The following is an 11400-nucleotide window of genomic DNA, read 5'->3' on the forward strand; positions in this document are numbered from 1 at the left end:
AGAGACATTTCACATCTAACGACTGTAGACTGCTCGGCACTTTTCAGAATGGACGATTTTGTTGTGTTTTTTTGCCATTTGAAGGGATGAAACGTTAAGGATTGAATAAGTAAACCATCTAGTAAATAGGGATTCATCTCATAGGATATGTGTCACTTTGGTTCCTCGTGATTTGGCTTGTTAGAATACCGCAACATCACCCTCACGGTGCCTTCATAGTGGGTTATCTAATGCAACGTGGAGCAAAAGGGACTTCATGAGGGATGGGATATGTGTGCCGAACAGAGCCTCATATCTTTACATGGAGACGGATCTCTTTCATAACTGGTGGAATGGGCTGGACGGTCCATCGCATCATTAGACACCTGAAGAAGGTTGATTCATTATTGCAACAAACAAGTCATATCCAACATGTGATGTCCTCAGATCCATACAAAGAACAATTGTTTCTTCTTGTATTTCTAATATGTAATAGCTCATGTAAATGTCAACAGTAAGGATAGTCACAGCAGTGTGAATGTTTCTGGGGATGAATGGTCCCCTCTAGTGGCGGGGCATGTGAACTTGAGCACATTAGTGAGAAATGGGGCAAAAACCTAAAGGTTAAATTATTATTGTGGCGCCTGTGACTACTGCTGGCCAAAGTCAAAATTTCATGCTAGCTGCTTTTCTAATTGAAACGGATTCGAGAATCCCTTTTCATTTTTATTTTAATATTATTATCCTCGTCAGTTTGCCACTCACAATTCTCAATTGTTGATCCAAAACGAAAGCTTACTCTGCATCAGTTGAAGACCTGTACCAAAGTCTTAATATCGTGCTTACTGATTTTTAAGTTGGTTGAAATGTTGAAATTGAACTTTACTCTTTGTGATCCGCAGTCTTTGAACCTGCTCTGTTTCTTGTTGTAAATAAGTGTACAGGTGATTTCTGTTATTTGTATTAAAGGCATGAATGGTTAAATTAAAAACGGACATGACAAATCGATTTGAAGCTTGATTTGAAGTATTGTTAGTTGTTACAAGTTGTATCCCAGTTTAGATCATGTAAGGACTAAACATTTCAGCATAGGGTCTGTTGTCAACAGAACGTATTTTGTTATGGGGAGGGGTAGCTAGCAGCAGGTTGTGAAGTCAGGCGTTGCCATGGTGGTAGCCAGCAGTGAAGTCTTTAAAATTGTGTTACGTAAGATAGTGTAATAAAAGTTGGTGGATGAACCGGTCATTTCCCGGAGATGGTTGACCTTACTATTGACTTGAACTCCTTTTCTTTTGAATCTTCTCTCGGCGACGACGAGAAAGAACTCGAAGTTATTCGTGCGCGATCTAATCAGCTCACGATATGTGGCTGCGCACATGCTGCGTTTTTATGCAGACTCTCTCATTCACTGAGGTACGTTATCGTTGTACTAAAGGAACGTGATAATATGGTAAATACATGGAATGCTTATGGGTCCAAAAAATCTGCAAGAACCCTGTTGCATTCGTTAGTATTATTTTGCTTTTTCATATCAGAGAGAATGCCAAACGCCATCATGGGTCAGGCGGCAACATGAACGACCTGACGTTACGCGTCGGGATCCTCGGACTAGGACGCATCGGGAAGCAGCTTCTAACATCACTTCTGGAGACCACTGGGATGCATCCTACTCAGATTAACATATCTACTCGAAGACCCGAAAGTTCCGGTGCATAACCCTCCTACCGAATACCAAATAATGGGGACTTTGTCGACATGCTTTTAATGGGTTTCTAACTGTTTTCCAGCGGACTGCTCGCAGAGAGGAGTGGAGTGTTACTTTGACAACATCAGGCTGGCCGCCTGGGCGGACGTGCTGTTCCTGTGCTTCCTGCCCTGCAACCTGGCCTCGGTCGGGGCGGACCTGCGCACGCATCTGCCAAAGCACTGCCTGGTGTACAGCTTCATCACTGCGGTGCCTCCCAAAAGGTAGGTACACACACACACACACACACACACACACACACACACACACACACACACACACACACACACACACACACACACACACACACACACACACACACACACACACACACACACACACACACACACACACACACACACTTAATATGGCTCCAACTATTACTTCTCTCTTTCAGATTGGCAAATATTCTCGGGCACAGCTTCATTCTAAAGCCACAGTACGACTTTGTCACTGGAGAGACGACAGATTTGTGGAAGTCTTCATATGGAATCGCCAGCGCTTTAAGAGACCCTGTGATGATAAAAGCATCCTGTCCTGTGGAGATGAGCGGTATGACTCTCGCTAACGACTCACGTGGCCAGTTCTTTCTTGAAGTGTAGACTAGTGTAGTACGTTTAAACAATAGGATCAGTAGTATGGATATTATAATTGGTACTGTTATAAGTCTGAGCGGTTTAGTGAGATACATTGTTCAAGAATTAGTTTTTAAGTGATCATTCTGTGAACAGGTCAACGGTGTCACACTTGGTAATATATTATTCCTGAATGTTGAATGTTGTTGCAACCACTTGGTTTGTGATGGCGTGGGAATGTATGATAGGTGGCCTCTCTCTGGACCAGAAGTGGGTTAGTGGAGTACTGTACAGCCTCCTGAACATCTGCACTTCTGCCTGTCTGGCGTCCAGAGACACTCTTGTCCTCATCAACAACCTGTTCCAACTAAACGCTCCCCAGGAATTCACCACACAAAGTTACATCAATTCTGCCCATGCATCGTCTCTTTCCCCTGATGAGTAAGTGGAATCCAATGTTATGCTTCTGACAGGCAATCCATTGTTGGATACCATGGCCTGCATTGCCTATAACATATATATCTTTCTTAAGGCTGTTGTCAATGTCAACACTGTATTTCAAAGTAAAATGCACTCATGAAGTATAATAAGCATTCTCATAATTTCTCTTCCCAAGGCCTTTCCCCTGGATTAATTTGATTGATGTCCACATGAAGGACACACCGTTGTCATTATTTATATCAAGAAGTCCAAATATCCCAGTAGCCATCTCAATGGCATACAAATCGACAGCAACGACGGAGAAAACACAATAGCCCCATGTCAAATTTTCTCTCTTAGAATGTGTTTTTAGTTAAACCAGAACTATCTTTGGTTCAACCAAGTCATGCCTCGGAAGCAATTTAAATAAATGAATTCAATTTCTTTATGTGCTTATTCGTCGTGTCATTATTGGATTAATCACTCAACACAATATAATAAATTGAGTATGTTGACATTACACTGTAACGCTACTATAAAATTGGCCCGCCGACCGCCTGCTAATCCTCGACACAGATTCGTGAAATTTCGACAGTTTTCGTCAAAACACGGAAGTATGAATAACTGGGGACTGTTTTTACTGCAAAGCATCACCGAGTCGAGCGGAGTCTGTCGCGCCACACCAGCTACCATTGTTTCCCCATGGACTAAGTTCGATTCCGAATACTACACAACCAAGCCTTAATCTACCACTACCTGTTATATCTGGTGAGTTCAAACGGTGTTTCTGTTCTGTTTTGGCTTCACTAGTACGATTAGAGAACCGCTGCCAGTTCTCCACTAAGAAGCGGATGTTGTCGAGACTTCCTCATTTTGCCATGTGAGGAATAACGCAGTCGTTTTAATGGCAGTGATTTGCATCGTGCACTGTTTACAGTTTAAATTGGTTTGTTGACCATCATATAGACAGTCGCCAGGGCTAGCGTAGTACTGGCCTGTAGTGGTTGAAACCCAGTGGACGGGAGCACCGCGCCTCGGTGTCTGTGCAGAGGGGCGGGGGTTATGTTCTGAGAGAAGAAAGGTGTGTTGATCTTCTCTTCTAGTGATGGAGACCTTAGACACTACATCTGCGCTCCAGTCAAGGCTGTCCTCTCTGTCCGTGTCGTCTTTCCCTGGGATCACCTCGAACCAAGGCGAGGATCGCCCAATAGAGAGGTAACCTGTTGCCGCTTGTAAAAATAATTTGCCGACTTATACTTTAAATTATTTGTTCCATACGAACTGTTTCTATGACTGCAAGTGACTTAACCACAAAAATACGCTGATTGTATTTAATGCGGTACTCAATTCACAAAGGTTTTCCCTTGCAGTCTCCAGAATACAGATCTTTCACAGAGTTCGGGCAATTCTGTTAGCGATTCCAATATGGATGGCCCTTCTGACGCAACGGATTCCAAAGACAGCATTGATGTAAGTGAATGTTTAATGAATTTAAATAATGAATTACCTTACGTGTGTGTGTGTGTGTGTGTGTGTGTGTGTGTGTGTGTGTGTGTGTGTGTGTGTGTGTGTGTGTGTGTGTGTGTGTGTGTGTGTGTGTGTGTGTGTGTGTGTGTGTGACATCTCATCCATTCCACCAACATTATTTCTGTTTGTTTTTTTCAGAGCAGTCATGAGAGTATTCCAGCTGAACAACTGGAGGGTGAGGCTGAAGAGAGCTGTCCCTCTGGGACCTCCGAGCTCTCCAGTGAGATGAAAGGTGGGACCCTGTTGGGTTATGCAACACACTGTTAGCTAAGATTCATCTTGAACACACTCTCAAACAGCCTAATTATAAATGGATCGTCCCTTAATAACTGACGGCATTAAAAAGACGATTCATTGATTTGATTCTTAATCTCGTTAAGGAAGCGACGTTATTCAAATCATTGTTGCTCCCTGTCCGACGTGCCTCCATCTTCCTCTTCGTCTTCAGCCCCGTTACCCACACTAGACCCTGCGGCCACCTGGACCTCCGTCACCATCAAGGAGTTGAAGGCCACGCTGCGGACGGAGAAGGACAGCATGGTGACGGTGTACCGCGGGGACATCATGACGGTGCACGTGCCCACCGTCCCCGAGAGCAAGCGCGTGTGCTGGGAGTTCGCCACGGACGGCTACGACATCGGCTTCGGCGTGTACTTCGACTTCACGCCGGTCACCACGCGCAACATCACGGTGCACATCAGCGAGTCGAGCGACGACGAGGACGAAGAGGAGGAGGTGGAAGGTACGTTCTGCAGGGGGGAGGTGATAAACATGAAGATATTCATGTTGAATTTTCTAAAGTAAAAGCAATAAGATCGAACAATGCTAGGTTAGGTCGGAAGGAAAGTGATGTGAAGCTAATTTTTGTGCTGGACATGTGCAACTGAGTGATACGATAAGGGGACAGAAACGTGTTTATTTCTGTGATGGGTTCCAGTGATATATAATTTCCATGTCCTATGAAGCATGACTTGGTGATGTGCTATTGTGCTAAGCAGAAGTGGCCCTTGTTTCTCCACACTGCAGGCCCGGTCAGCAGTGGCGATGTGGAAAAGGGTTCCAAAATACTGAACAGCTCGAACTTGGGGGAGATCCTACCGGTCTACCGGCAGGACAGCCACCTGTTGGTGCACGGTGGCAGTCATGAGTTCCCAGGGGAAGGCACTTACCAGCTAAAGTTCGATAACTCCTACTCACTGTGGCGAAACAAAACGCTTTACTATAGAGTATATTACAGTGCCTGAAAATCCAGTTAGTTGTTTTCTAAGAATGTTTGGTTTGAGGGAAAAACAGAAAAAGCTATTATTCCCAAGAACAATCAACTATTTTTCGATTCTACCCTTGTTAAAGTAATAATCAACTATAGGCACATCTATTTTTATCGTTATCTACACGTGCTGTCATATGGCTACATGCAGAGTTTATAAGACCGGATCATTTCAAATGCTAAATTTGCTCCAATGGCTGAAAAGCCTTGCAAAAGTGGTGTGTCCCTTATACACGCACCATGCAATCAAGAGTATACATCAAAAGGTGCATATTATCTCGAGACAACAGATATCTATGGTAGCATCAGTCAGGGAAGAGGTGTAAGACACTTGCGTGGTGGGGCCAGGTGCTTCAGAATAGCTCAAAGTATATGGGAGATCATTTTTGTTTGTGTATAGGTGCACCATCTTTATTTCCAGCCGGCTTCGTCCACACCGTCACACGTGTCCTCGTGTCAAGACGGAATATAGTTGTGGTGTTGTTGTTTTTTTACTTCCATGTAACCCAATCATGTTCTTGTTCAACATGTAATGTTGTTTAAATAGTGTGTGGCTTGAGCCAGGTGTTTTGTGTTTTTGTGTGTTTTTGTGTGTGTGTGTGTGTGTGTGTGTGTGTGTGTGTGTGTGTGTGTGTGTGTGTGTGTGTGTGTGTGTGTGTGTGTGTGTGTGTGTGTGTGTGTGTGTGTGTGTGTGTGTGTGTGTGTGTGTCATAGTCGTGTCCCTGCAGGAGTGGAAGCTCCAAGTCTGTTAGGCTAGTGAATGTAAAGTAGCAAGTTCAATTAGTCATCCATAGTGGTTAACAGTCTGGTTTTATGATTAAAATAAAAAGCCATCCCTTATCTCAAAAAGCTCTCCTCATATAGATTCAATATTTATATTTGACCTGTTCACGTTTGGCTTGTGTGTTTTGAGGTAGGGAGCTCATGTGAGAGCAAAACACAGGAGAGTTGTTATTCCATAGAGACCATATGCAGCTTTTCAGGCACAGGTCTATGTAAATTCTGGTGGCTGCAGGTTGGTTTTAGCGCAGACGCTTTGTATTAGGAATACACGATAAGAACAACCTGCTGTCTCCTTCTATGTCAATGTGTCCTTTACATCCATGGTTTTACCTCACGCAGTTGTGCTGTGCATGCATGTTTCCAAAGATATAATGGGGTTTGCTGCTGCTGAAGTATACAACTGAATGCGATTAAATTAAATCTTCCTGCGTTTGCTTTACTGTATTTTATTTCAGAAATGTGTATTCTATAATAAAGATGGAACATTGTGTGTATGATATGCTTTCTGTATGATCATTGATTTTATGCCACACTTTGACAAGTTTATATAGTTAATATTTAATAATACAAGCCTAACTATTGATGTCATGAAGAGTCAAAGCTAAGCAAATGTATTTGCTTAGCTTCTCTATCCATCTATTCCATGTATAGACCTATTGGGTAAGGCTCGTTTTAAATGGTCCCGGGCGATTCCATTTTGTCTCACGAGGGGATTGCTGTATTTGTTACAGAAGTTGCATTGAAGCTGGTTTTATTTTTAGTTCTCCCTGTAGGGCTCGTAAGTGTCCCTATAATTATATCTAGTGCCAGTGTTTATATGATCCTCATTAGCCGGTGCAAGTGAGCTCCAGAAGAAAGGTTCTTCTGGGGAATACTGGTACGGCCTTATGCACAGGTGCTTCAATCAAACTCCGTTAATATCCAGCCTACCAATGCGAAGTGTGTTTTGAAGGCCTCGTGTACAACATCAACACCAGTGGATAATATGGGGCGGTTGAACTTCTTCGTCCTTTGGTCTTTACGTGACGCCCCTCGTCAGTTCATTAGGTAGGACCATGTATGTTCCCCTAATGCTGTAAGTGAATAGGCCTATGTTTATATTCCCTCCAATTTTAAATGTCTTAACTCGGGCCCTCTTGTAGTAAGTCGAACCGCAGGTGCTTTCAAGTCCACATCCCACTGCCCTTACCGAAGCAGCTGGTGATCTTCGGTCTCGGGGAATGGAAATGCAGCGAGGCCACAGTTTTAGTGGAGGTCCTCGTCAGCGAGGATGTGGAAGCCCAGAGAATTGGCATCCTCTCCTCTGAAACCAGGTGCAGATGCACGCCGAGTGCTTCCGACTGATGTCAGGCAAGCATGCCTTAAGATATTTGCGTAAAACACGTAATATAAATTGTATTTAACATAATTAGGTGTCTTACATGGGAAGGAGAATGGATCCCGGAGATTGTTGGGGCAGCAGCCGAGAAAGGTAGAAAAGGGGTGTATGGGAAGATTTTGCTCACGGTTTGTGGAAAGGTAGGTAAGTCGGACGACCGTTTACGTGTTCCAACTTGTGCCTTCGAATGCGTTCTGCAGCAGTAGGCTTCATACATATTTTGTAATGCCACAGGACAAAGACAGTTTCATCTGCAGTACTCCACTTGTGCAAAGGAAACGTATGTTCCCAGAGCAGCACAGCGACCTTTCCCACACTTTGACCCAAAGCACGCTGAGTGTAAAGGTATGATTTATTTCCAGTCGAATAATATATGTTTTGTACTGCATAAATGCATCAAAAATGTAACCTGTTAAACATTATCTTTTGAAGATCACTGACGATTCTTCCCAATTAGAAGACAGTGTTAGAAATGCTGAATTAATGTCACAGACTGACAAATGTGAAACGACGATTGACTCCTTTATAGTTAATGCATCCATCATTCTGTCCAAGGTAAGACGTGTTTAATTGTCTTTATATCATTGTCAAGGGAAGGTAACCATTTATGCTGTTTGTCTATTATATAGGATCCTACCTCCTTGTGGAAGGTTGGTCCGAGAGGTCCAGTCATGGAGGATATAAAGAATAATGATGAGTCCTCATCCCAGCCCCCAAACGCAAAGAGAATAATCCTAAGGATGAACAGCAAAGAAAATATTGTACCAATCAAGAAAGACAGCAGAGTGGCCCAGAACTCCAACTACAGTAAATCATTGACGCCAATATCATCGCAAACATTGCTTTGCAGCCCCATTTGTTGTTGGTTTTCATGTTGTTTTTTATGCCTGTACAGTGGCCCCATCGAAACGCTGGAACCACACCATGTGTTTGATTGACCCGGATACAGCTGTTGTGATTGGAGGGAAAACATCAGAGCAGAAACACTGCAAAGACTCTCTGTGGAAACTGGAGATAGGTTGGATTATTTTATAATTTTGTGGTCTAACAATCGGCAAAGTCACCAAATACCCAATTTCTCATATTGTCAAAGGTTACTTGGCACCTTTTTTTGTTTGGCTAAACAATGATTTTAGGAAGTGGGAGAGAGACTAATTAGAAAGTATAATGCAGTTACAAGTCAATCATTGGCTTATGATGATGGGGTTATATTTTCAACCAATTTCCAATTCTTTCTATCGTATAATGTACACTTTCCTAGCAGCTACCAGACAGTGATTTCAAAATCCAAATGCCGAGAAACTAACGCTGATCAGTTACTCAACTATTGACATTGAGTACATTTGAGCCCCAATGAACTTGTGGCTGATGCAGGCATGGTAAGTTATATTATTCCACGTTGTGTATCCATCTTTCAGAACACAACTTGTGGTTTCCCATTAACTCCTCGACCTCTGGCCCCGCCCCACCCTGCGTGCACGGCCACTCGGCGACCTTTGACCCTGTCTCCAAGGCCCTGTTTGTGTACGGTGGCTTTGGAGAGGACAAAACCTACCGTGACCTGCATATTCTCAACACTGAGACCTGGACCTGGAAGTTGGTCACTGTGGGTTTGGGGCTCTAATCGTGACATTGATGTAGAGCAGTGGTTCTCAAATGGGGGTACGCGTACCCCTAGAGGTACTTTGGAGTAGTGCAGGGGGTAGCTAACTATCTTGTTTGTTTTTTTAACCCTGAGCTAGTTTATATTCTGAAAGCTTCTATTTTTTTTTTTATGCCAGTGAAGGGGGTACTCGACTGACAAAAATATCTTAAAGGAGGTACACTATCAGAAATGGTTTGAGAACCACTGATTTAGTGGTCTGTTATCAATGATATAAATGGAGGTTTTCCCCTGCTTAGGCAAAAGGAAAAGTCCCAACATTGGCCTATCACACGGCAACCTTTTACAAGAAGGAGCTGTACGTGTTTGGGGGAGTTCATCCAAGCAGTCACTCTGGGGAAAAAGCCTGCACTAACTCTCTGTCCATCTTCAACCCCGGGGATGAGCTGTGGTACAAGCCCATCGTAGAGGGGGACAAGCCACTGCCTCGGTTTGGGTGAGCACTCTTGAGCTTTTACAACAGAGTGACTTAAAATATACAAATTTTCAATGTTGACCTTCCATCAATCGTTACTTATATGGAACAAGGTTATAGATAAAAATGACATGTGTTCAACAGGCATTCAAGCATCTTGCTTAGGGACAAGCTGGTTGTTTTCGGGGGCAGGAACACGGCTACTTACCTCAACGATCTGCACATCCTAAATCTTGGTAAGATACTATACTGAACTTGACCACTTCAAAGACTTCCTGCCTCGCACTAAAAAGTGTCTGTTGCTATTTTGGGCAGGATTCATGGAGTACACAGCTGTGCGGTGTGACAACATGGTGCCACTGCCCCGGGGGTGAGTAGCGAGATCTTCAGCCATGTCACATCGGTTTTGGCGTCTGTCCTTTTTTAGCTTTCACAACAACTTGTAGCATAGCCACATTATCTCTAACTGTAGCCACCGATGTGACTATGGCGTACAAACGTGTCTGTATGATGTAGATGTAGTGCTTGTAGATCCATTCCAGTTAGTCATTTTAAACACGTTTTCTGTGATGGCGCATCTTTCATTTCACTGGTGGTTTGTTATTATCAGTGCTCTGATTTTATAGCTCTAATGGAACTTGATTCACAACACCTATCATCAGTTGATTTAAACAACTATTTTGTGTGTGTTCAGGTTCCATGTGGCCCTGGCAGTTCCTGGCAACAGGATGTTGGTCAGTGGAGGCTGCAGTTCCATCGGAGACCTGCAGGACGTTCACATCTTCAACATGGGTGGGTGACTCCTCCATTTCCCCTGTGCTGGTGTTATCAAAGGACAATTACGGCTGTATACTCAACCCCTCTTCGGCTTTCTGTGTTGGATTTATTCAGTCATCAAGCCTCAACCTTTGTTAAGCGACTCAGTGAAAAGTGACTTAGTTTTTTAAATGAGTGGTTAGGTATAGACAAATAACTCCTGACCTTTCGACCGTGGATCAAACCCCCTAACCACTAGCTTATCATGGTTTAGAATGTAAAATATCGTCTGTGGTTTTTATTCAAAGTCTTGGTGGGTCAAGATATGCAAAACCAAAGTAACCATCACCCTGATCTCTCAGACACCAGCACCTGGAGCTCAGTGGCAGCCCCCCTGCTGTGCTCTACGCCCCGGGCCGGACACGCCCTGCTCAGCCTTGGCTGGTCCCAGCTGAACCAGCAGGGGGCTGCCGCCCTCCAGGGCACACTGCTGGTGTTTGGTGGCTCGGACTGTTCAAGAACCGTGTACAATGACGCCATCAAGTACACGGTGGATGTCCCTAATAAGTAAAGGCTTTCAAAGGAATTATTTTACATGGTGTTTTTGTCATGAATGGCCTTTTTTCAATAACCATCTTTCAATAATGCTACAATTTCTACCTATCGGACACTCAAAATAATGTTTTATCACTTTAGATCCTTATGCCTTCTTCATAGACAATTTTTTATATTAAGACGGATCAATTATGTATGGACCTTGTCTAAAATATCTTTCTCGAGAAAGTCCTAGACGGTGTACTATATGCTATGTTAAGTATAAGTAATAATATGAAATGTTAATAAAAATGTAAACTTGCACATTCCCTTGGATTTTGTTTGAAAGACCGTATAGA

At 43.4% G+C, this 11400-nt stretch overlaps 3 protein-coding genes across 7 annotated transcripts; all 3 read left to right on the forward strand.

The window, feature by feature from the left end:
- The first annotated feature begins 1227 nt into the window (after nt 1–1227).
- On the forward strand, nt 1228–3196 carry noxred1 (NADP-dependent oxidoreductase domain containing 1). Its single transcript, XM_056590750.1, has 6 exons — nt 1228–1392; nt 1515–1687; nt 1767–1947; nt 2121–2275; nt 2547–2739; nt 2915–3196. Exons 1-6 carry the CDS (start codon nt 1235–1237, stop codon nt 3051–3053), a joined length of 999 nt encoding a protein of 332 aa, XP_056446725.1. The 5' UTR covers nt 1228–1234; the 3' UTR covers nt 3054–3196.
- A 93-nt stretch (nt 3197–3289) lies between these two features.
- tmed8 (transmembrane p24 trafficking protein 8) lies at nt 3290–6813 on the forward strand. The gene is made up of 6 exons (XM_056590751.1): nt 3290–3486; nt 3822–3933; nt 4089–4188; nt 4384–4477; nt 4694–4987; nt 5272–6813. Exons 2-6 carry the CDS (start codon nt 3824–3826, stop codon nt 5487–5489), a joined length of 816 nt encoding a protein of 271 aa, XP_056446726.1. The 5' UTR covers nt 3290–3486; nt 3822–3823; the 3' UTR covers nt 5490–6813.
- A 374-nt stretch (nt 6814–7187) lies between these two features.
- zgc:163014 (uncharacterized protein LOC100038766 homolog) lies at nt 7188–11392 on the forward strand. Of its 5 annotated transcripts, XM_056590739.1 has the most exons (13): nt 7188–7342; nt 7438–7608; nt 7708–7813; nt 7908–8018; nt 8106–8228; nt 8303–8480; nt 8569–8691; nt 9092–9279; nt 9576–9772; nt 9896–9987; nt 10067–10121; nt 10446–10543; nt 10870–11392. In XM_056590739.1, the coding sequence occupies exons 1-13, from the start codon at nt 7281–7283 to the stop codon at nt 11076–11078; spliced, it is 1713 nt and encodes a 570-aa protein (XP_056446714.1). In that variant the 5' UTR covers nt 7188–7280; the 3' UTR covers nt 11079–11392. The 5 variants fall into 5 exon arrangements, with proteins under 5 accessions (XP_056446714.1, XP_056446715.1, XP_056446718.1 ...); XM_056590740.1 differs by lacking the exon at nt 8106–8228 and having other exon boundaries at nt 7191–7342; XM_056590743.1 differs by lacking the exon at nt 7188–7342 and having other exon boundaries at nt 7479–7608; nt 7708–7766.
- Nucleotides 11393–11400: the final 8 nt, after the last annotated feature.

The sequence above is a fragment of the Gadus chalcogrammus genome, chromosome 5, assembly GCF_026213295.1.
Source record: "Gadus chalcogrammus isolate NIFS_2021 chromosome 5, NIFS_Gcha_1.0, whole genome shotgun sequence".
NCBI lineage: Eukaryota > Metazoa > Chordata > Actinopteri > Gadiformes > Gadidae > Gadus > Gadus chalcogrammus.

Excerpts from the sequence above, each read along its gene's own strand:
- zgc:163014 (XM_056590739.1), top strand. The coding sequence starts at position 7,281 with ATGGGGCGGTTGAACTTCTTCGTCCTTTGGTCTTTACGTGACGCCCCT. Across the intron at positions 8,019-8,105 it reads AAAGCACGCTGAGTGTAAAG|ATCACTGACGATTCTTCCCA; the intron begins GTATGATTTATT and ends TATCTTTTGAAG. Across the intron at positions 8,481-8,568 it reads GGCCCAGAACTCCAACTACA|TGGCCCCATCGAAACGCTGG; the intron begins GTAAATCATTGA and ends ATGCCTGTACAG.
- noxred1 (XM_056590750.1), top strand. The coding sequence starts at position 1,235 with ATGGTTGACCTTACTATTGACTTGAACTCCTTTTCTTTTGAATCTTCT. Across the intron at positions 1,688-1,766 it reads TCGAAGACCCGAAAGTTCCG|CGGACTGCTCGCAGAGAGGA; the intron begins GTGCATAACCCT and ends ACTGTTTTCCAG. Across the intron at positions 2,740-2,914 it reads TCGTCTCTTTCCCCTGATGA|GCCTTTCCCCTGGATTAATT; the intron begins GTAAGTGGAATC and ends TCTCTTCCCAAG.
- tmed8 (XM_056590751.1), top strand. The coding sequence starts at position 3,824 with ATGGAGACCTTAGACACTACATCTGCGCTCCAGTCAAGGCTGTCCTCT. Across the intron at positions 4,189-4,383 it reads ATTCCAAAGACAGCATTGAT|AGCAGTCATGAGAGTATTCC; the intron begins GTAAGTGAATGT and ends TGTTTTTTTCAG. Across the intron at positions 4,988-5,271 it reads CGAAGAGGAGGAGGTGGAAG|GCCCGGTCAGCAGTGGCGAT; the intron begins GTACGTTCTGCA and ends TCCACACTGCAG.